The following is a 21,526-nucleotide window of genomic DNA, read 5'->3' on the forward strand; positions in this document are numbered from 1 at the left end:
AAAAAAAAAAAAAAAAAAAAAAACAGAGGACAACAAAAACCACCTGCCTGCCTCCCTCTGTGACTGGGCCAATAAATGCTCACAAACCACATCATTTTTACATTTTCTGGGCTCTGGAAGTTTCCCACAGCAGCCAACAGTGGACACCGGCATCTCATCAGCTGCAGTCTCCTATTAATACAACCCCTAATACCAATGAGCCAATAACCAAGCCCTTTACCAATAAGGAAATTGAGCCTCAGACTGCCCAATAACCTACCAGGAAGAAGCACAAATCTGCTACCCTTCTTTCCCTGTGCAGCTTTGGAGCTGGCTGGGGAGAGGGCTGGGGTGTGCCTTCTGCCGGGTGCAGGCTGGGCAGGGCAGGGCAGGACCCCGCCCCACCCCACCCCGCAGAGGATTTTGTTTCTGGCTCCAAAAATGTGATGTGCAAAGCAAGTATGCAAGCTCATGCATGTCAGAAAGCTTTTTCATCTAGGCTGAAAAAGCAGGAATTTTCCATTCGGGCTGCACCAGAGCTGGTGATCCCCAGGACCTGAACGTGGCCTGCACCCTAGGCAGGCTCTGCAGGGGCCTCATGGGGGTCTGGGGGAGATCGCCAGTCCCCTCCCACCAACCCAGCAACAAACCATGGCTCTGCTGGCTCTGCGAGGTGGCCTGTATTTACATAATTGGGACAAAGGTGGTGCACTCTGTCTCCCCACCTCCCACAGGAACGCAGCTAGGAGTGGTAGCAAAAGCACAGACTGATGCCGTCCCAGGCCAGACTCAGAACCCTATGGCTGGGCATCCTTCTGGAAGCCAGCACCCTCTCTGTAGCTTCTTTTCACCCCGGAAACTGGCTGGCTGGTGCTGTACCCTGTTAACCCCCTCTACGGAAAAGTCTGGCGCATGCATCTCCAGTAACTTCATCCTACAAAGAAAATGCCCTGAGTTAGATAAACTGGGGGATTAAAAGAAATCAAATTTTTAAAAAACACTGGGGGATAAAACAAGTGTGGCACTAGGTAAGGTGGCCATAATACTACTAAAGGAATCTTAAGCCAAGTACACTAGAAACACCGCCCAGGTTGTACTTAAAAACCTTTAGTGACGGGGAGCTCACTGCTGCCAAAAGCCACTCAATGCAGCAAAAATCAAATAGCAGCTATGCAGTGCCAGGACTGAGGATTCAGACACAAACTCTGTTCTGTGCTCCAGAGATGATAATGTGACAGTCAGAACGGGTGTGGAGAAAAAGAAAAGCCTCAGGACCTTACAAAGCACTCAGTGTAATCACTGATGGGGAAACTGAGGCCAGAGAGGGGAAGTCACCTGCTGGCAGGTAAAGCTCAGAGTTGAGGACTAGGGGTCAAGTGAAGAGCGCTGGCCTAGCATGTGCCGGGCCCTGTTCGATCCCTGGCATTGCACACACAAAAAGCCCAGTGCTGATCCAGGAATAGTACCCTGGCAACAAGAGCGATCCCGACAGCCGCTGACTCCCTGCCACCCTGGACCAGGTGTCAGGCAGCGCCAGCTCACCTCAACCTGGGGACAGCAGCACAAGTGTGCAGCCTCACTGTCCCCATCTCAGCAAGCCTGGGAAGAGGCCAGAGCTGGGATCGAGGCCAGGTCCTTCCCCAACACACACACACACCCGCCCTCCTGCAGCCTCAGCCCAGGCAGATGTCTGGCTGGCAGGCCCCTCTCCTGGGAAGGAGGCACCAGGGGTCGGGTGATTTGTGAGCCCCTTCAGATCTCCAATCTCCACCCTCCTCTGGCCTGGTCTGCTTCACGCACTTGATCGAAATCAAGTTGGTTCAGCCTTGGTTCCTTCTGCCTCTGAGGTGCACGGTCCCCTGGGTACCACTTTTGAGTCTGGGACCTGGGGTGACTCCATCCCCTCTTCTGTAAGCCTCTGCCCCCACCCCTTCTGTAAAGTAGGCATTAGACGTTGCCGGCTAAAGAGTAAAGTTCTGTGCATGTGGCAGGGCAACAGGGTCAGGGCTGGATGCTCCTGCTTGATTTCAGACGGGTCACAGCCCGCTTCCTCTCTGGTAGTAAAGCCTGGACTACGACTCTCTTAATGCTGAGACTCTTCTAACTCAGAACTCCCACGGCTCTGGTGCATGTGGGGCATGTGACCGGGTACAAAGTGCGTTTGCACTTGAGCCCCCTGAGCTGACCCTGCCTCATCCCAAGCCCTCAGAGATTTATTGTCTGTGGAAGAGGACAGCGCTCAGTGCCCCCTACCCTCCCGCACCAGAGTAGCCTCATGTGTGCAGGCCGGGGCGTGTCCGGCAGGTGACCCAGGGTCCTCTTGTTCATCGGTGGAGACATCAGTACTGTCTCCGGTTGCTGCGAGGATTTAACGAGTTGATCTCTGTTGTGTGCTTAGAACAGCACGGGCTCGTGACAGGCAACACCTGCGTTAGCTTCAGTACCCTCACCATTATGCATTGTCCATTTGACAGATCTTGTCCAAGTCTGCACCAGGCCAGTTCTAGGCGGTAGGGACAGAGTGAAGGGGAGGACGGAGCCCTTTGGGGCCATCCCAGCACAAACGGGCCGGTGAGAGAGACAGGGAAGTGAGCAGTTGACACAAAGTGTGCCGAGGGCTGTGATAGGCACTCCGGGCCTGGGACACCAGGAAGAATCCAGGAGGGCCTCGCGGAGGAGGAGACATTACACCTTTACAAGGGAGCTGAAGGATGAGTAGGAAGGGCTGCTCACCCTCATCGAGAGGGAGGTGGGTACAGAGGCAGGGAGGTGGCTCTGTGAACAGTGTTTCAGGCCTGATGGGCCTAGAGCCACTTGTCAGGTTAGACTCAATATCAGCCATGGCAAAGGTATTCACACAGTGGAAATCAACAGATGCTACACATTCAGGCTTTTCCCCAGAGAGCTGGCTTTTAACCATTTTACCAGCACACCACTCCTCTGACTCCTCTCTCCAAAGAAACATCCTTGTCCCCAAGTCTCCGAGGGGCAAAGGGCAGAAAGCAGGAGCCCTAGGACCTGGGGCACCACCAGGAGGTTCCCTTCCCACCTTTCCTTCAGCCAATCCCACAGGTCAGTGGAAACAGAGGCGTTTATTGACAAAGATCTCTTCCAGGAGTCTTCTCCCTCCAGGGCCTGACTACGGGCCCCCAAGTAACAGGAGGTGGCATCTGTCCCTTGAGCATCTCAGGCCAATCTGGGGACAGGGCTCAGGACAGCTTCGCCCCACTGTGACAGGGATCCTGGACCCATTTCACTCTGGTTACAGAGGCAGAAGCAGCAGGGAGCTGGCAGACCTCTGCCCAGGGAAGAGCAAGCAGTGTGGGAGCTGGCAAGGCCGTTCCATCTCCTTCAGAGGTACTGCCTTTGCCCCTAGCCTTGGGGTCACCAGCACCCCATTCAGCCCATGCAGGACTGCCATGCACACCCCAGCAATGGAGTGCATGTCCTGCTGGAGAAGCCAGTGTGGATCCTTACACTGCAGTGGCCCCAGGGAGGATCCCCACATCCCCACAGTGATGTGTCCCTCTCACCCACCACCTGGAGAGCCCCAGGGGCAGGTTCTGGCTCTACTGACCACTGCACTCACAATAAAAGGGGACGTGGTGCATTGATGCCGGGGTTCACGAAGAGGCTATCACCTACCCAGGCCATCAGCTATAGCAGAGACAAAGCCAAGATCTTGAACTCTGAAGGTTGACTCCCTCCATTCCAAGGGGCTCCACCTCCTGCAGCAAAACCCAGTGGAGGGCGAAGGGTCGGGGAGCCTTTGACTTGGGTAGGGCCAGGGCCAGACCCTCAGAGCTGCGGGGAGCTGGGCAGGGAGGCAGGGTACAGTCCCTTCCGTGCCACACTGTGAGAAGGAACTGGCTTAAACTGACCTCTGCCACCCCTCCCCAGAGAGCCTTTGGGAGCCAGTGGGTAAGGAATTGGGTCTTTGAAACCTTTGCATCTATTTGCACTCTTCTCAAGATCGGGAGCTCACTGCTTACCCCTCTTTAGGGAAGGCTTGCACAGACATCTCCAGAACCATCTGTCCCAACCCTTCATCCTCCCAGTGAAGAACCGGAAGCCCAGAGATCCACCATTTACCCAAGGGCACCCCTGGTCACCAGGGCTCTGGCCCCAGGCAAGACTCCTTCCACCAGTTTACTGTAGAGTCCTAGACCAGGGAGGGCTCTTCTGGCTGAGAGGGCAAGGAAGGCTTCGCAGAGGTGACATTTGAGAGGGTCCTTGAACAACGGCACTAGGTTGCTTGAGATCCTGATTCTTTTGGTCTTGCTCATGATGTCGTCTCTGCTGTGCCTCACAATGAGCATGACAAATACCTCACAAATGGAGTTTGTTTGAATGAATGGATGGATGAATGAATGAGGCCAGAAGGCCTTTCCCAGGAAATGAAAGGGCAAAGGTTCCTTCAGGGCTGAGAAGTGTTATAGAAGCCCTTGCAGCCCAGATACTACAGTAAGCAGGAAAGGACAAGATTCCATCTCTTGTGCCTGCTGCCAACTCGGTATGCTCTGCAGCTCCTCTCACTCATCTGTTCACCTGTGCCCAAACTGCTTCATGATCCCAAGGCTTCTTATTTTCCTGAGGCTGGACGAGGTCCTCTGCTTACTGTCTTCCTCTTTTTTGTTTGTAAGCTGGGACACACTTACTGATGGCCATGGCCCCTGGCCAACAACCCTCTACTGCTGCCCCAGCAGGGCCAGGGCCACCTCTTGGACCATCAGGGACCTTCAGGGGGCTGGAGAGGTGCAGAGAAATAGCCTTCCACGGCAGACCTAGCCCTGCTCTCTGCCCGACTTGCGCTGCCCCTAGGGACTCGGCTTGGTGGAATGAAGCCTCCCTCTCCTTCTCATGTGGCTTTGCGTTTTGCTCTCTGGCAGGGATTTCCATTTCCTCCTGTTATAAAGGACTTAACTGCTCACAACAGGAAGCTGGGATATTCAGAGACACAGGAATCAGGCATCTTTATTCTCACACAAAGTCATCTGCTCTCTTGTGTTGCCTGTGTGCCTCGCAGCTCCTCTGTATGCATGCACTGGGCCACGGGGTCACAGTAGACTTCAGACAATGTTGACCCACAGCTCTGCCTGCCAGCCTGGGATCGGGCAGCTGTGGGGTGATGAAAAGAATAGGAGACCTGGGAATCAGGATTCTGGGACTTAGGTTCAAGGTGCCGCTCAGCCACTGACTAAATATATCCTGGGAGGACGTTTACCAGCTCTGGGTCCCCAGGTTCACTTCTGTAACACCAGGGACTCTGATGAAACTCTGCCCGTGTGCCCTCCCACTCTAATTTCCCAGGTTCTGGACAGTGAACCTGGAAGAAACGCTAAGGATGGAAAAGAGAAAGAGGAGTGTGTTTGTGCCTCGAGTCAGGTGGCCACTGGAGCAGTATCCCCACGGGTACAGCCCTAGCTTCAGAGCCCCACTGACCTGAATCAGGTCCTGACCCAGTGGCAACATGCAGAGCATGGGCTCCTGTTGTAGGACGGCATTTCCACACTGGAATAAGCTTGAGACCTACCCTCACCTCTCTGGGCTTCAGTTTCCCCATCTGTTGGACATTTGGACAAATGGTTGGACAGCTGGTTGGACATTTTCTTGGTCGGCACCAGAGCTCTTTCCATCAATAAAACTGCTTGCAGAAAACTGATGCAGGAAGAAAGGAAACACTGGCAACTGTGGGGCAGTTACAATCGAAGATGTGTGCACAGTGTGTAGTCACGAGCATCTGGCAGCCCCACAGAGTAGATGGAAGCATCACTACTGTCACGGCCGAGAAGGAAGTTTGAGGCACCAGGAGGTGAGCGGTGGGTCCAAGGTTGTGCCCCGTAGGGAAGGGTTGGGGCTGGGATTCTGAGTGGCTGTGGGTCTCAGTCACGAAGCCACAGGACCCTGAAACATGTCCGGCACCCAATCCAAGTGCTCACCCATCCACATGTGCATGTGAAGGTGGCCAGAGGCCCAGATCTAGCGGGCACCCTCCCGGGACACATCCAGTTAGTGGTTGAGCTGTACCTTGAGCCCAGGTCCAGGGGAAAAAGCAAAATTGAGCCTGAAGGGCCTCCTTCCTCCTCAAATGGGAAACCCTCATCATTGGACTATCCTGGTGACCTGATACCCACCAGTACCCAGGGGAGAGGAAGAGCCACACTGCTCACTGGACAGATGCCCTGGGAATGCCAGCTTTCCTATCCTGGCTGCTGGGCCCCCATCGCCAGTTAAGCCCAAGTCTGAGCTTCCCCAGACAGCCACATGAGCAAAGCTCTTCTGCAGGAACATAAGCTACAGCTTCCCTTCCAGGAAGCCAGCCCTTGAGTCCTTCAATCCTTCAGCTATACTTGGGATGAGCCCTGCCCCAGCAGCCTCGCTGGCTGGGAGCTTGTGTGGTGTTGAAGAAAGGACTTGGCACTGAGCTCTGGGAGGCCTGGGCTTGGATCCTGCCTCTCTTTAGTTGTGTGCACTTGAAGTGTCTAGGGCCCATCCCTGTCTCTGCATCTTTATCTGGAGGCTGTGAAAAAGGATACATTCACTTCTCAGTTGTGCGGTGCCAAGGATGTAACAGGTGGATGTGCCATAGCTCCTGTGTCCCTCATCTGCATCCTGCAAAGATATACACTGGAGAGAAAAGGACAAATAAGTACCTCTTGCCCTCTGCCAGTCAGCAGCCATCTATTGACCACAGAGAAAGGAAGTGCTACCCATACAAGCAACTGGAACAGATGCAGAGGGACAGGAGGGGCAGGAGAAGGGAAGGGTGTCAGTCTGGGCTGGAGCACAGAAACACAGCCCTCAGGAGAGGGGCTCTGAGGCATACTGCCAGGAACAGGCACGTGTACTGTGGGCCGGGGCATGGCCATTGGACCCTAGGAGCCTTCAGGAGAGGCAGCCAGAAATCCTCGGCACACACTGAAACTGATGTCTGCACAGAATTTCAGGCCGGAGTGTGCTCAGGGGCTGAGCATTTATGGCTTGCATCTAGATGTCCCCCAAAAGCCTCATGCAGTTAGTTGTAGGTGGTGCTTTTGCAGAGATGGCTGAATCTATAGTGTGTGGCTGATTCATGGTACAATGCTAGGATTAAGGATGGGTGCTTACTAAATCTGTCCATTGACTGGTTTGGCACCTCCCTGCTCCAGTTGCCTAGATAGAATATAAAAGGGGCAGACAGAAGCTGCTACAATCCTTTGCTTGCTTTTGCTGTCTTCTTCCTGCGATGGACCGTTTCTCCTCTGCTGTGCCAGTCTGCCTTGGAGCCAGCCGACTTGGGACTGAAACCTCTACAGTCTGTGAGCTAAATAAACCTTTCCTCCTTTATCTTGGATTATTTTGTCTGAGCAACAAGAAAATAACACACTATAATGTTTCTATGAGCCTGTCTTCCCCCGGACGGCATGCAGCAGCAGTATTCATTATATTTTTTATCAGATTTTGCAAAGACAGTCACGAAAGAGGACTCTAGAGCTGCTTCAGAAAGTGGTAATCACAATGCGATGTGTGTTAGAAGGAAGAATTTTGAAAGCATTCATAGCAAGGTATCTTTTATTGTACTAAAATTTTTTAAATGTAGCTGTCTGCCATATATTTTGATCCCCCTTAGTGAGAAAAATGTGATGAAATGATGCACTCTCTGGAAGAGGACTCAGTCCAAGGCCTGTTTCTGGGGCCCGACTGTACCCGCATTACTCATGTCCCAAGCTAGTGTTTTCAAGCCGTGCTCTCCCCATCCACCCTTCCCCTTCACAGTCTCTGCCTTAGCTGTGTCACTTGTATAACTATTTTTTAATATCAGCTTATTTTTGAACTATAGCTTCATGTTATCAACATAAATGGAAAAATGGCTATCGCTTGTTTTGTTTGTACTGGGGATCGAACTCAGGTCCTTGGGCTTGCAAGGCAGGCTTCAGACCACTGAGCTAAATCCCCCGCCCTCGCTTGTCATTTTAAAAGAAAGAATATCAACCTTCTGTAAAAGTTCTGGGGGACTAGCCACAGCTCTGAGCCCACTCTCCTTGGCAGAAGGGACTGTCTGTGTGCTTTCTGTAGCTGTAATGGAATGCCAAGACTGAGAAATGTCTAAGGAGAGGGATTTATTTGGGCTCGTGGTTCTGGAGGCTGGAAGTCCAAGACTGTGGTCAGCAGTCGGGCTCTGCAGACCCCATCTCCCTCCCCGGTATGGGACCCTGCATGTCACGGTCGCCAGCCACCACTTAACCCTCTCTCCTCTTCCTCGTCAGTCCCAGAATAGCTTCACTCGCATCCCACACTGAGGCCAGATGCCTTCGGGCTGGAGGAGGCTGATGCTCCCATCTCTTCATGAAGACCCTGCACCTACCACAGCCTCCCTCAGGTGAGTCATTAGGTGACCTGGAGACCTGTGGGGATCGCATGGCTTTCAGACCCTAGGTGGGAGGTGAAGGTGCAGAGAGTGTTGAGCCCAGAGATAAAGACCCTGAAATGTCCCAGTCCCTGTGGGCAGTTGTGCTGTGGAATCTGGGAGGGACACTCCTGGTTGTCCTGGGCCAGCTGAAATGAAGGTAAGGCTTCCATCTTAAAGTCAGTACCCAAAGGTCAGACACATGCACATGCTCCTGAGGAGATGGGGGTGTCTCCCACGGGTGGCTGACAGTGGGTGGAACCAGAGCCCTCTAAAGAGAGAACTGGGCTAGAGGTCAGCAGACTAGAGGGAGGCCAGGCCAGAGGACACAGAGTAAGGCCCAGCACGGTCTCTGTCCATGGCCATCTCAGCCAGGGCTGTGGGGCACTGACCCCGTAGCTCCCACTCGGGACTCACAAGGCAGCATCTGTGGCTTCTCAGAGCCAGCTCTGGGCCGGCCAGGCTGTTGACAAGTAGCATCTGGTACCAAACCTCTGTCCCTGGTGAGCTGGCCCATGAGGGTTACCAACTCCATAAGCCAAACACTGAGGAGATGGGCTTTCTGTAGCTGCAGACTTGGGGCCGAGGGTTGGATGAGGAGTCTTCCCAAGGGCAGGTCCATCCCCCACAGAGGAGGCTGGAAAGGGGCCACCAGCTTCCATGGGTCAGGAGTGCAGGGCAAGTGGAGGCAGCTGGTGGCTATGTCTCTTGTCTGCGGCCCTAGCTGGAAGAGCCAAAGCTGGGGGCCAGAAGCAGCTGATGGCTTCTGGAAGAGGTCTCCGATTGCTTCCTGTCCAAGTGGCTGCATGCAGATCCTCCCAACGTGGTGGCTGGCTTTCCCAGGGGACCAGTCTGAGAGGCCAAGGAAGAAGCTGCAGGGCGCTGTATGCTGCAGCCTTGGAAGTCACACAGCATCACTGCCACCGTTGGTTGGAAGGAAGTCACTGAGTCCAGCCCACACCCAGAAAAAGAATTAGGCTCCTCCTCTGTAGGAGAGGGCTATCAAAGAGTTGTGGGACACACTCGAGCCATCACACCACCAGCGGGGTCTTTCTGTAGCCTATTTCCTGTCCCCTTGTCCCTTCCCTAAAGGAAGCAGCCTCACTTCCTGGGAGCTCTTCTTCCCTTCTCCAGCCTCTCCTCTTGCACCTCCTGCCTGCTCTCTCCCACATCTGATACTGCCTGCAGGGTGAGGACGTGGGATTCTGTCCATGCTCCTCCCCACGCAGAGCTCCCGAAACCTCTCCAAGCTTTGAGCAGCAGGTGTATCGCAGGCCCCAGGATGGCGCAGCTGCCCTGGGAAGTAGAGCGGCTTTTCCTGGGAAAACCCAGAGGCCTTTGAGCAGAACCACCCTGTAATATGTTGCTCAGATGCTCGGCCAGAAATCTTCCCAACTATGAGCCTACTCACGGTGCCTCTTTCCCTCTGCCATCTCTTATCCCAAATCCTAAGAGCATGAGACAGGCCAGGTAAGCCTCCCTCTGGGTGCATGCTTTGGGCTTTTCCTTGTGTCTTCACAACCACTCTTTGATTTGAACCTTGCCACTGTCAGGCAAGGAGAGTCAGGAAGAGATTAACCTACTACCGTGAAGAAAGCAAAATGGAGACTCAGAGAGGTCAAGATGTTTGCCCAAGACCACATAGCTGGGATGGAAACCTGCATCAGCCAAGCACTATGTACCTTTGCCACAGGTAGAGACCAGTTGGAGAGGACTTCTAGAAAGTGGCCTAACCCCTGTTCTGAGTGAAAGAGGAGCACTAGTTAATGACACGGTCACGGACACAGCAACCAGAACCCACCAACTTTGCTTCAAAAGCCTGACATTGACTGTTTCAACAAGCAACAAAAGTAGATAAATCTCAGGTTTACTGAACCAAATATAGGGATTTTGGATTCCTTCACACTGTCCTTTGTCCCCTCCACAATCTTAAGAAGTAGATTTTGGTTTTCCCATTTTCCTGGTTAGTCCATTGAGGCTCAGAGAAGTTAATCAGATGAGAAGTAAGGAAACCAGGACTGGGACCCAGGAAGGCACTCTGGCTCCCAGGCCCCACCTCCCTCCCCTTCACGTCCTCTGCTCATCCCTGGGTTGTGGCGGGGTGGAGGTGCAATGCTGCCTTTTTGGGGCAGCAGCTGTACAGGGAGACAGGGTGTGGCCAGATGGGCCCAGGCCAGAGTCTCCCTGCCCGGCGTGATTGTGTTTTCTTCTCCTGTTCATTGCTTGTGGAGTGGCACCCTCTCCTCAGGGAAGCTGTCAGAGCTGCTGATGGATGTCAGCCCTGGGATGGAGGGGGCTCCCTAAGACCTGGGGAGTCAAGAGTCCCTCAGCACTGGCTGTGGAAATGGACCTCAGTGCCCCACACCTCCACCTCGGGGAGCCAACTGCTGAGCAGCTGGCCGACTGTGTCCCCAAAGCTTCTGCACCAGCTGCTTCTCCTTCCACTCGGGACTTCACCGAGGTGTAACAGCCTCTCTTCCACTTTCTTTCAGCACCACCATGCTAAATGTCACCTTGCAAGCTGCATCTGCGCTGAACGGAACCCTTGCCCAGGGCAGCAGCTGCCCCGACACCAAGTGGTGGGGCTGGCTCAATGCCACCCAGGCCCCCTTCTTGTGGGTCTTGTTCATGCTGGCCACGCTCGAGAACATCTTCGTCCTCAGTGTCTTCTGCCTGCACAAGAGCAGCTGCACAGTGGCAGAGATCTACCTGGGGAACCTGGCAGCGGCCGACCTTGTCCTGGCCTGCGGGCTGCCCTTCTGGGCCATCACCATCGCCAACAACTTCGACTGGCTCTTTGGGGAGGCCCTGTGCCGCGTGGTGAACACCATGATCCACATGAACCTGTACAGCAGCATCTGCTTCCTGATGCTGGTGAGCATCGACCGCTACCTGGCCCTGGTGAAGACCATGTCCATGGGCCGCATGCGAGGGGTGCGCTGGGCCAAAGTCTACAGCCTGGTGATCTGGGGGTGCACGCTGCTCCTGAGCTCGCCCATGCTGGTGTTCCGGACCATGAGGGAGTACAGTGAGGAGGGCCACAATGTCACTGCCTGCGTCATTATCTACCCGTCCCGCACCTGGGAGGTGCTCACCAACGTCCTCCTGAACCTGGTGGGCTTCCTGCTGCCCCTCAGCATCATCACCTTCTGCACGGTGCAGATCATGCAGGTGCTGCGCAACAACGAGATGCAGAAGTTCAAGGAGATCCAGACGGAGCGGAGGGCCACCGTGCTGGTCCTGGCCGTGCTGCTGCTGTTCGTCGTGTGCTGGCTGCCCTTCCAGATCAGCACCTTCCTGGACACGCTGCTGCGCCTCGGCATCCTCCCTGGCTGCTGGGCCGAGCACGTCATCGACATCGTCACGCAGATCAGCTCCTACTTAGCCTACAGCAACAGCTGCCTCAACCCATTGGTGTACGTGATTGTGGGCAAGCGCTTCCGGAAGAAGTCCCGGGAAGTGTACCACAGGCTGTGCAGGAAGGGCTGCTGCTCGTCGTCGGAACCGGTCCAGGCGGAGAGCTCCATGGGAACGCTGCGCACTTCCATCTCGGTGGACCGGCAGATCCACAAGCTACAGGACTGGGCCAGGAGGGGCAGTGAGGGCGCGCCACCTGGGCTACTGTGAATGCACGAGAACCGCCTGCCGCACAGTTGCTATTCAGCATGGGGCCCAGCCAGGGGAAGAAGACACCCCAAGTGACCTTGGGCGATGGATAAGCCCCACCTCTCCCGGAAAACCCAGGAGGGTGATTCCTGCCCTGCCCCATCGCGTGAGGGGTCTGTGACAGCGGGGTGAGCGGGCCCCCGCAGTCTCATCTGCCGCCACTCTGGGGCCAGCCTGCTCCTTCCTAACCATAGAGGGGACTTGGGCAGGGGCGGGAATGACTGAGGGACGTGGCGTCCCTTCCCGCCCGGGCATGACTGCTCACAGCTCTGGGGAACTGCCGCCCGGCTCTGGTGCCGTGACCCAGGACACATGTGGCAGCACCTGGTGGAATCTGTCCTGGGGTCCCTTAACCCAGGCAGCTCAGACTTGGGAGGATAATTTCTCAGTTAAACTCTGAGGGGTCCCCAGTAAGAACCCAGAGACCAGGATTCCATGGCTCCTCCTTTCTGTGCAAAAAGAAGAACCTCGGAGTCACTCACTGTGTATGGTCCTGGAGAGATAACGGGGTCTCCATCTCAGGGGAGTCCAGAAACCCCAGGGGAAGGAGGCCTATGGTAGGCAGGCTCCAGCAGGCTCTGTCCTGCTGTGCCCAGGTCAGGCCCTGTGGGCGGAACAGAGCCCACTCAGCCAGAACTAGAAGCACAGACCCCTTGTCTGTGCCTCAGTGTCCCCACTGTGATCCGAGATCGCAGGAGGGTTAAAGGTGGTAACAGACACAAAGGACTTTGAGAAGTGAAAGGTGCTATGTATGTGAGGCATCCTTATGCCCACAAAACGGAATAAATTAATTATAAGGAAAAGACGCTGCGGTTCAGAAATGGCTCTGTGGATGGGAATCGGCTTGGGTAGGAAGGTGGAGACCGTCCACCCCCCTTGGCCCTCTGCTTCTCCTCCCCGTTACCCCCCACACACCTGTGGGCACAAGTGTACACACACGCATGGACACACAAGCACACGCATGTGTTGGGGAGGCCCCTCCCACGCTGGGACTGTGGTGGGGCTGGGAGAGATTTCTAATGGGGACACAGCACCCAGACTCTGGCCTGCTTCCCCTGCTTCTGGTCAGCACCTGCTTTATTTGACCATGGACCCAGGACACCCAGAGGGGAGCTTGAGCAGGAAGCAGTGGACATCACCCATGGGCAGTGCCCGTCAATACCCCAGAGCATCACTTCCAGCACCTCGTCAGTGAGGGTGGGGTCTGCATCCAGCTGGGCTCCAGGGCAGGGCACACATGACCTTGAAGAATACCTTGGGGACAAGGCCCCACGGGATGTTACACTGGCTGAGCAGAGATGGCACAAGAGCTGGCCCAGCAGCCTCCCGGGGCATCTCCTTCCCGTTACAGGCTGGGGAGAGTGGCGGGATTGGGGTAGAAGGCGCAGCAGCATAAGCCACAGGCAGAGAGGACAGCCTGGTCCTCCTCAGGGTGTTCATCTATTTTTCTACTCATCTTACTAATCTGCCTCCTGTGGCCAGCACAGTGCCAAGCCCTAGGAGGAGATGGGAAGGAAGGTGTGGCCCAGGCTCTAGCTTCAAGCCACATAGGACAGAGGCATTTCAGGGTCAGTGAGCTCAGGAGAGACTGAAAATGAGTATTCAGTAACCAGCTGGCTCTGTCCCACCCGAGAGGCTAGACCCAGGCCAGGGGTGGCGAGGAGCCCACACATCCAGAGCAGTCGCACCCTGAATATGAGCGCAGAAAGATAGGTCATGTGGGCCAATGGTCTCCAAACTTTTGCAATTTGGGGTCCTTATGAGTGGGAGAAAAAGAGTCAACATGTACGCTTGGGTATGCAAACATATATTCTAAAATATATTCAATGAGGGCCAGGGATTTAGCTCAGTGGCCCTGCCGCCTTCCTCACAAGCACAAGGTCCCAAGTTCAATCCCTGATACTGCTACTACTACTACAAATAATAATAATAATAATAATGATGATGATGATGATGATGATAAAATATATTCAGTGAGTAATGGAAAATGTTACATTTCCACCATCCTCTATACCTCTACAGATAACTTCACCAAATCCCCCTCAGGTGCCCAGGAGTCTTCGTGAAACCCTAAAATCACAGAGATGGCAGTGATTCATTGTTCCTTCACACAACAGATATTTATTGAGTGCTTACCATTTGGTCTTCCCCTCAAATTAGGATTATCCATTACAATGTCCAGATAAAAAGTCACAGTACTTTCATATTTCCAGCAACGGGAACTCTGTTCCATTTTGAGAACTTTTGTTAGTCATGATTTGTTCAACAAATCACTCACTGATTCCTTAAACAAAACTTGCATTCCATGTCTCCATAAATAGCACTGCTGACCCATGCACCTACCCACATGTGCCAGAGACCTGGGCCCACTGCTCCGCACACAATCTTTGCCGTCCCTCTCCCTGCCACCAGCAGATAAGAACCTGCTTAGATTCTACCCCCAAGGGCTTCCTGGTTCTGTCTGCTTCTTTCTGGATGCAGCCATCATCCCTTCCTTTTCCCCCCATGCTTAGCCATGCCCATCTCCCAAGCCTTGGTCTCTGTTTGGCTTTTATCTAGAGGTCTCTCCATGCCCCCTGCACTTATACATAGGTGGGGCTTTGGGGAAGTAATTGGATCATGGCTGCTTGATGCTGGGTTAATCAATTGATTGGCTTAGCATAGTTATGAGTGTGGGTAATGGAAAGACCCACCCTGGGTATGGGTGACACCCATCAATAGGCTTATAGCCTGGATGGAATAAAAAGAGAAAGAGGCTCACTGCTTCCTGCCTTCCCTGCCGTGGGCTGTTTCTCCTCTGCCATGTTGCCCTGTCTTGGAGCCAGCTGACTATGGACTGAACCTCTATAAACTGTGAGCTAAAATAAACCTTTCCTCCTTTAACTTCTGGGTGTTGGGTGTTTAGTCCCAGCAATGAGAAAGTAACTAAGACAGTCTGCACTGTGCATCTGGTGGCATCTGAAGAACACAGATGCACCTACGGGAGGCCATAAACATGAAGAACAGAGCCAGGTGCTAAGGCCTAAGGATCAGGTGAATATGGTTCCCCTTCCTGCCCTGGCTCTTATTTGCTGTGTGGCCTCCACTCTCTCCTTTATCCTTTCTGATTCTACCTTTCCTCATATGTAAAGTGTCATCTATGTCACAATCATTAACAAAATGATGTAGAAAGTGTGTTGGTGCAGTGCCTGGGACACAGGAAGCCCTGAACAAGTGTTCCCTGGGGTGATATGGACAGGGATGAGATTGTGGGAATGATGGCACTGTCCCAGGAGAACCCTGGGTTCTGGGCCTCAGGGAATCAAGCAGGGAACCCTAGGCCTTGTGAGGACAGTGGTTCACCTGACTATTTTCTGGCTACATGATGACACCAAAGCAATAGACATTCAGTAGAAACCACACTAGGAAGTTTGAATCTAGCTGCTTTTCCTGTAGTAGGCTGTCCCATCCTCTCTTAGTGCTGGACACCAGGAGTAAGTGCAGCTCCCAAGCAGCCCTCAGATCATAAGAGGGCACTGCCATGTGCTGTGCTCCAGAGGTGGGCTGTTCAGCAGGGTAGATGCATCCAATGTATCCTTCTTGGGATAGATATCCACATCCATATTTGGGCCCCTTCCTCCTTGCCTCTACCTCCCTGTTCATTCTCCCCACTTCAGCCACACTGGACCTAAGTGCTGGGACAGATCCCAGAGTCATGGTGTCCTCTCTCTGGCCTGAACTCTTTCAGGGAGCACCCTGAGCCCAAAAGTGTGAAGCGAATCCCTTGTCCAAGGCATGACATGGGCACATGGAGTAGCATTTGTTCAGGACACGAGGAAACCACAGGGCTGGACCCCTCAGCAGGCAGAGAGGGGCCCAGAGCTTCCTCCCACTGCCCACCCTCCTGGCTCCATGGCCTCAGCAAACCAAGCAAGGGTCCAGGCTCCTGAATCCGCCCTGGCTGTTGGGGTGGGGATGGAGCACAGAGAGTGGCACACTGGGTGCTGTTGACCCCACAGGGGCCCAGGCTCAGGAGGATGGCGCCATCGTGGCCTGGAGCCACTTGAGTGCCATCTTCGTGAGTCAGCCCTGCTCCAGCCTCTGTTACCCAATCTCAAAGCCTCCCACACCCCTGATCCTTCCTCCCAGCCCAGGAGGGCGTGGGGGTCAAGGATGAGCAAGAGGTCAGAGTTTGGCAACAGCCATGGCTGAAAGCTTAAGTTTGTTTGTGGTTCTGGGCTGAGGCGGGGCTCGGTCAAGACCCCTCAGGATGCCTCACACTGTGCTGGGCATGGGATGGACCCCTCCCCACCACCATCCTCCAGCGGGGCAGTGTGGGTGAGACCTCCAGATGGAGGGCTGGAGACTGAGGCCAGAAAGGGCAGGAACTTTCTGAGCCCTCTCATGGAGGGTGCTGAGCAGCTCTGCCTGCTATGGGGAGCACACATGTGACAGAGGACACAACCTGCCACTGGGAGCCCTCAAGGCAGCTGTTTCTAAGAAGTGCTTCTCCACCAAGGCTGTGGCTGCATTTACAACAAACAACTTTGCATCTTCTGGGCCTTGTGAGTGCAGACAGCCCTGACTTAGAACCGTTCCACTTACAGTTTTGATTTCACAATAGTGCAAAAGCAATGATCCTTCTATACAAGCCATGAGGATTTCCAGTGCTGTAAAGATTAAGGGAGATAAACTACAGGGAGTTGAACAATGCCCACCCCGCCCCCAGGAAAATGCACGTCCACTTGGAATTTCAAACTGTGATCTTATCTCAGAGTTGGGCCTTCGCAAGAATAATTAAATTAAGAGGAGGTTTCATTGGACTAAGATGGGCACTAAATCCAATGACTGGTGTCCTTATAAAGAGAAGCCATGAGGAGGAGGAGACAGAGATGGGCAAGGACTCTGTGTGCCAAGGAAAGTAAAGGTCACCTGGAGCCAGGGTGGCTTCTCCCTTGGAGTTCCCAGGACAACTGACTGTAGGCTCCAGCCTTCTGAGTTGCTGGGGAGGGAAGGGTTCCAAAAGAACATGGTACACAAAAGTTGAGGGCCTTTTCCAAGCTGAGTGTGTCACACGACACACTGGGGTCGGCCCAGGCCCCAGAGCATGTACCATAGGCCTGGTGACACCAGGACCGGACACTTGCTCTGCAGAGCCTGATGCTGGGCTTTCCAGGGCCAGGCTGAGCACAGCTTCTGGCTCCCAGGTGGCCAAGACATCGCACCACTAGGTGGGAGGTCGTTTGTAGATGCCCCTGAAACGTGGCCAAAGATGGGTTCTGAGCTCCCTCAGTCACCACTCTGAGTCTCCCTCCTAGGTGCCCATGGTGGCCAGCAGTGGCCATCTGCTTCCTCTGCAGCCCAGAGCAAGCTGTGTGGCCTCCTGTGTGACACCATCTTGTGCAACAGCAAAAGGACAGTAAAATCAAGAGGGCAGCTGCCTCTGAACAATCTCAGAGGGCGCTAGTCCTCTGCAAAGGGACTACTCTCCAGAGAAGGAAGAGGAGGGCCCAGGAGGTGGCATAGAAAACCTCAAGGTCCCCCGCTCAACAGTGATGAAGTGAGGACCCAAGCCCTGGTTCAGATCCCATGTCCTATCCCACCCGGCCCAACTCCCAAGTCAGCCTTGAAGACCTGGTCAGCTTTGTGTACAAAGTACCTGCTCTGGGGACCTCAAGCCTCAGACGGGTGTCCCCTGGTCCCTGGGGGCAGCCTGTGCACCCCTCCCCCTGTCTCACAGAGAAGAGACCCTAACCCTGAAAAGCATTGCAGTCATCAGAGGGCCGCCCCATTAGGGCACCGGGTCTGCTCTCTTCCACCCAGTCCCGGCGCCATCCTCTCTGGCAGTACACGGCTCTTATTCTAGTGTTTCGCCTGTTTTAGTGCCATGATTTACTATGGCAGAGTTTGCCAAAGTTTCGTGTCTCTAGCCTGCTGGCCTGCCCTGTAGATTTAGTTTCCCCTCCCCGATTTAGAGTTTCCCCTCCCTGTTGCAAGAAATAACACTCAAGTTCATGGACAATGGTGGATGATGATGATGGTGGATAGATGATTGATAGATAGATAGGAGGTAGAAAGAGAGGCAGGTAGAGAGGTAAGTGATAGAGAGCGAGAGAAGGAAAAGAAGAGAGGGGAAAGGGAGAGGGAAAGAGCGCCTGTAGACTCTGTCTCCCTGAGGCCCACTGAGCTTCATTCTCCGCTGCCCCGCTGTCTGCAGCAGCAGCCTCTCGTCCCAGCACCGCTGGAGAGAGCTGTCTAGGTACTTCAAGTGCATCTCAGACTTAAGTGCAAACAAACTTTTCTGATCCTCTAAGAAACTCTTTTAAAGAAACTTTAAGAAACCAGTGTGCTGTTGCACACCTGCAATCCCAGCTATGTGAGAGGCTGAAGCAGAAAGCCAGCAAGTCGAAGCTCAGCTTGGGGAACTTAGTGACTTGAGACTCTGCCTCAAAATGAAAAATAAGAAGGCTTGGGGATGTAGTTCAGTGTGAAGGCCCTGGGTTCAAGTGAAGAAAGGAGAAAAGAATACGATAAAATGAAATCCTCTCTTCATCTTCCCCATCTAAGTAAGTGGGTAGCTCCCAGCTGCCTGAGCCAGAAGCCTGGAAGAATATGTGACTTTTCCCTGGCTCCATCTTCCTCACAATGTGCACCACCAAGCATCTAGCTCTGCCTACAAACCGCAGTCCCCTCAGTACCCCTCCTCCTCAGTCTTGGTCCTGGCCTTGCCCGCCTCCCACCCCTCTCCAGCTGTTCAGGCACTGCACCCAGAGTGCTCTGTCTACTCCTCTTCAGTTCCCCAACCCACCAAGCTGCCCAGCCTCAGGACCTTTGCTTGCGCTATGTCTGGGGCCTGCATAATAAAATCAAGAGGCCAGCTCCCTCTGAACAATCTCATGGGGTGCTAGGCCTCTGCAAAGGGGCCACTCTCCAGATGAGGAAGCTGAGGCCACGGGAGGCAGCATAGAAAACAGCCAGGCGGGCTGGGGTCCTCCTTGACCCCATCTCCCAAACAGAGCTCACTCTGGCTGACCCTGTCTGCTCAATTCTCTTGCTTGCACCAAACGATGAGTCCACACGAGCTGCCCATGGGTATGGCGAAGTGGTCCCTGCACTGGAACATGGGACTGTGTGTGTGCCTGTCGCCTCCCTATCATCCAGGCTCCTATTCACCTCTCCAGACCCTGCCCAAATCGCCCTTCACTATGCAGTCTTCCCAGGGCTCTCCGGAAAAAGAGAACAAACAGGAGATGAAGAAGATAGAGAATTAGCTCAGGAGGCTGTGGGTCTTAGGAAGCGCTGTGATCAGGGGCTGCCCGGCACACTGGGCCTCCAGCAGAATGAACCCTTTCCATCTTCGTACCCGGACACAGCCCCACCCCTACTGTCACTCAGCATTGCACACTTACTGCCACCAGTCAGCCATGGGAGCAGGAAGAGGCTTTGTCATGCTGTGCCACTGGTGCACACTGGGCCCGGAACCCACAGGGGTTCACGGTATGTCTTCTGTCACTACATTCATGTACACAGAAGGCCGTGGATGTGCTCAGCCAGTCTCACCAAACGCCTCTATGTGTCACCCGTTAGAGGAGATGGGACCGTGACCCTGAGTCAGAGAGGTAGGCACAGCTGACTGCTGGCCACCCTGACCAGACTGTGGCAGAGTGGTAGGAAAGGCTAGGACTGGAGCTCTCTGGCTACACCCCATCCAGAACAGCACATGCCATAACATCAGCATGACTAAAAGACGTCTCACCACAGGGTGTCTCGGAGAGGAAGGGACTTCCCCAAAGGCAGTGCCCTCCCCCCAGACTTACACCTCCAACTGGTGCTTGATTCCAGGCCCCCTTCCTCCCCTCCTCCTGCTCCTCCTTCTCTTCCTTCTTCCACAATTTTTAGATCTCTAGCAACAGGAGAAAACTGCTGGGAAATGTGAAAGTGCAGTTAGTCCCACTGAGGCATCAGTCACAGAAGGTGGAAATGCAAAGAAAGGCCTGACTCGGAAGGAAGAGGGAGCCCCTGTATTCCAGACATCTGGGGGCTGCCCCTCCAGGAGCCGGGATAGCAGCCTGGAGTCCTGGCCTGGCCACGTCCCTGCATGAAGTGGGCGGTGAACATGAAGCTTTGTTATTGGAACAGACATAGCTATAGCCCCATGGCTTTGCTCTTAGGCTCTGAGGGACTGACTTCCGAAGAAAGCCAGGGCTTTCTCCATTTCTGAAGTGTGAAGCCCAGGGCCGTTCAGCTTGATAGAAGCCAGCTTACATGGAAGTTGGATTTCAGAGCTGCAGGGAAGATGAGGGGAAAATGCATCTGTGCTGAGCGAGGCATGAGTCAAACTTGTTCTGAGCTCACTGTTTTAGTGATGGAGTCCCCAAGGAGGGATTCGTGGCCGTGCTCCCTGCATGACCAAAATGCAGGAGTGGATGTGAAGTTTAGCTCCACACAAGTTGTCCCTGAATCCTCAGCCCTTCAGGGCCAACTGGGAGTGGGGAATATTGCTGAGTGCAGACTGATGCTTTGTGGGCTCTGTTAGTGGGGGGGGGGTCTGGAAGGCAAAAGAGGGATTCAGAGCTTGGTTGTTAATGACAGCGTCTGCCAGGAGGGAAGCAGCATCGCTGGCCTCCCAGATGTTACACAGCAGAGGGGCACTGACTAATCTCTGCCCATTCCAAATCACAAAGTGAGAGGAGGGCCTTGCTCCTCCAAAACCACCGGCTTCCTCTGTCTTGAAAGACTCACTTTTTGGCAGCCCAGTGACCTCGCTGGGGCGGAGATGGCTTTATTTAAGGCCGCCACGTGTCCAGAAAGTGTCCAGAACAGAAAGCACCAAAGGCAGCTCTCACTGTCCCAAATCCAGCAGGAGCCGTGAGCGCTTTCATCTTCTGAGTAAGTAAACCACCGTCCTTTCTTTCTCTCAGGAGAGCGGAATAGAAAAGGGGACAGTGTCTCTTAGGGAAGAGTAATAGAAAACTTCCTTTCACATCTGTATATCGGCAGAACATGTATTCTGTAAGTACACATTTTGAACAGAATAATTCTGCTTAGAATGCAAGAGATTGTAGTCCATGCCCAGTGTGGGTTAAAATGGTTTTTCTCACCACAGGAGGAGGGAGAGTGTTTGGAATGGCTCAGGAAGTTTTTGTTTTGTTTATATCACAGCCAAACCAAGTTGTCAGCACTGAATAAAATCATCAGAGCCTTGAATGGACAATGACACAGTTCAATCTACAAATTCTCATTTACAAAAATCAGCTTAGTTTCTCCGGGATGGCTCACAAGATTTTGTTGCCAGTAACTGCTCAGGTTATGTGTAGTTTGAAAGTAGCGTCTTCTCCTGTGACCCTACTGCTCTTCTTATCTTCTGAGTCTGTATTTCAAATGCCTTCCTCATCACCTGACTCTTGAAATTGGAGTTCATTTGAAGAGGGCTAATGTGTTGGAGAAAAAAAACATGCTCTTTCCCAAGCAGCATATGCCAGGGATAAAATGTGCAAAATTCAGAAAATAGAAGGC

At 53.7% G+C, this 21,526-nt stretch overlaps 2 protein-coding genes and 1 long non-coding RNA gene across 8 annotated transcripts in view; 2 read left to right on the top strand and 1 right to left on the bottom strand.

The window, feature by feature from the left end:
* Nucleotides 1-12,851, top strand: part of Bdkrb2 (bradykinin receptor B2) — a 22,750-nt gene extending 9,899 nt beyond the window's left edge. For 3 of the 6 annotated variants that reach the window (XM_010609147.2, XM_010609153.3, XM_010609150.3), the window contains 2 exons: nt 8,226-8,338; nt 10,858-12,851. In XM_010609147.2, coding sequence (XP_010607449.1) covers nt 8,265-8,338; nt 10,858-11,992 — 1,209 coding nt within the window. In that variant the 5' untranslated portion in view covers nt 8,226-8,264 and the 3' untranslated portion in view covers nt 11,993-12,851. Of the gene's footprint in view, nt 1-1,667; nt 5,792-7,416; nt 7,524-8,225; nt 8,339-10,857 lie in introns of those variants that run through there. The other 3 variants (XM_033766819.1, XM_033766820.1, XM_010609149.2) reach the window with 3 other exon arrangements.
* LOC117287135 overlaps nt 5,238-21,526 on the bottom strand; it is a 24,724-nt gene continuing 8,435 nt past the window's right edge. The window contains exons 2-3 of the long non-coding RNA XR_004518346.1: nt 6,516-6,606; nt 5,238-5,305 (exon numbers count right to left, since the gene is read on the bottom strand). This is a non-coding gene — a long non-coding RNA (uncharacterized LOC117287135). The remainder of the gene's footprint in view (nt 5,306-6,515; nt 6,607-21,526) is intronic.
* The window catches only part of Bdkrb1 (bradykinin receptor B1), a 3,989-nt gene continuing 3,242 nt past the window's right edge, over nt 20,780-21,526 (top strand). The window contains exon 1 of the mRNA XM_010609154.2: nt 20,780-20,899. The gene's annotated coding sequence lies outside the window, so the exon portion shown is untranslated. The remainder of the gene's footprint in view (nt 20,900-21,526) is intronic.

The sequence above is a fragment of the Fukomys damarensis genome, unplaced genomic scaffold, assembly GCF_012274545.1.
Source record: "Fukomys damarensis isolate Sample0158 unplaced genomic scaffold, DMR_v1.0_HiC HiC_scaffold_21, whole genome shotgun sequence".
NCBI lineage: Eukaryota > Metazoa > Chordata > Mammalia > Rodentia > Bathyergidae > Fukomys > Fukomys damarensis.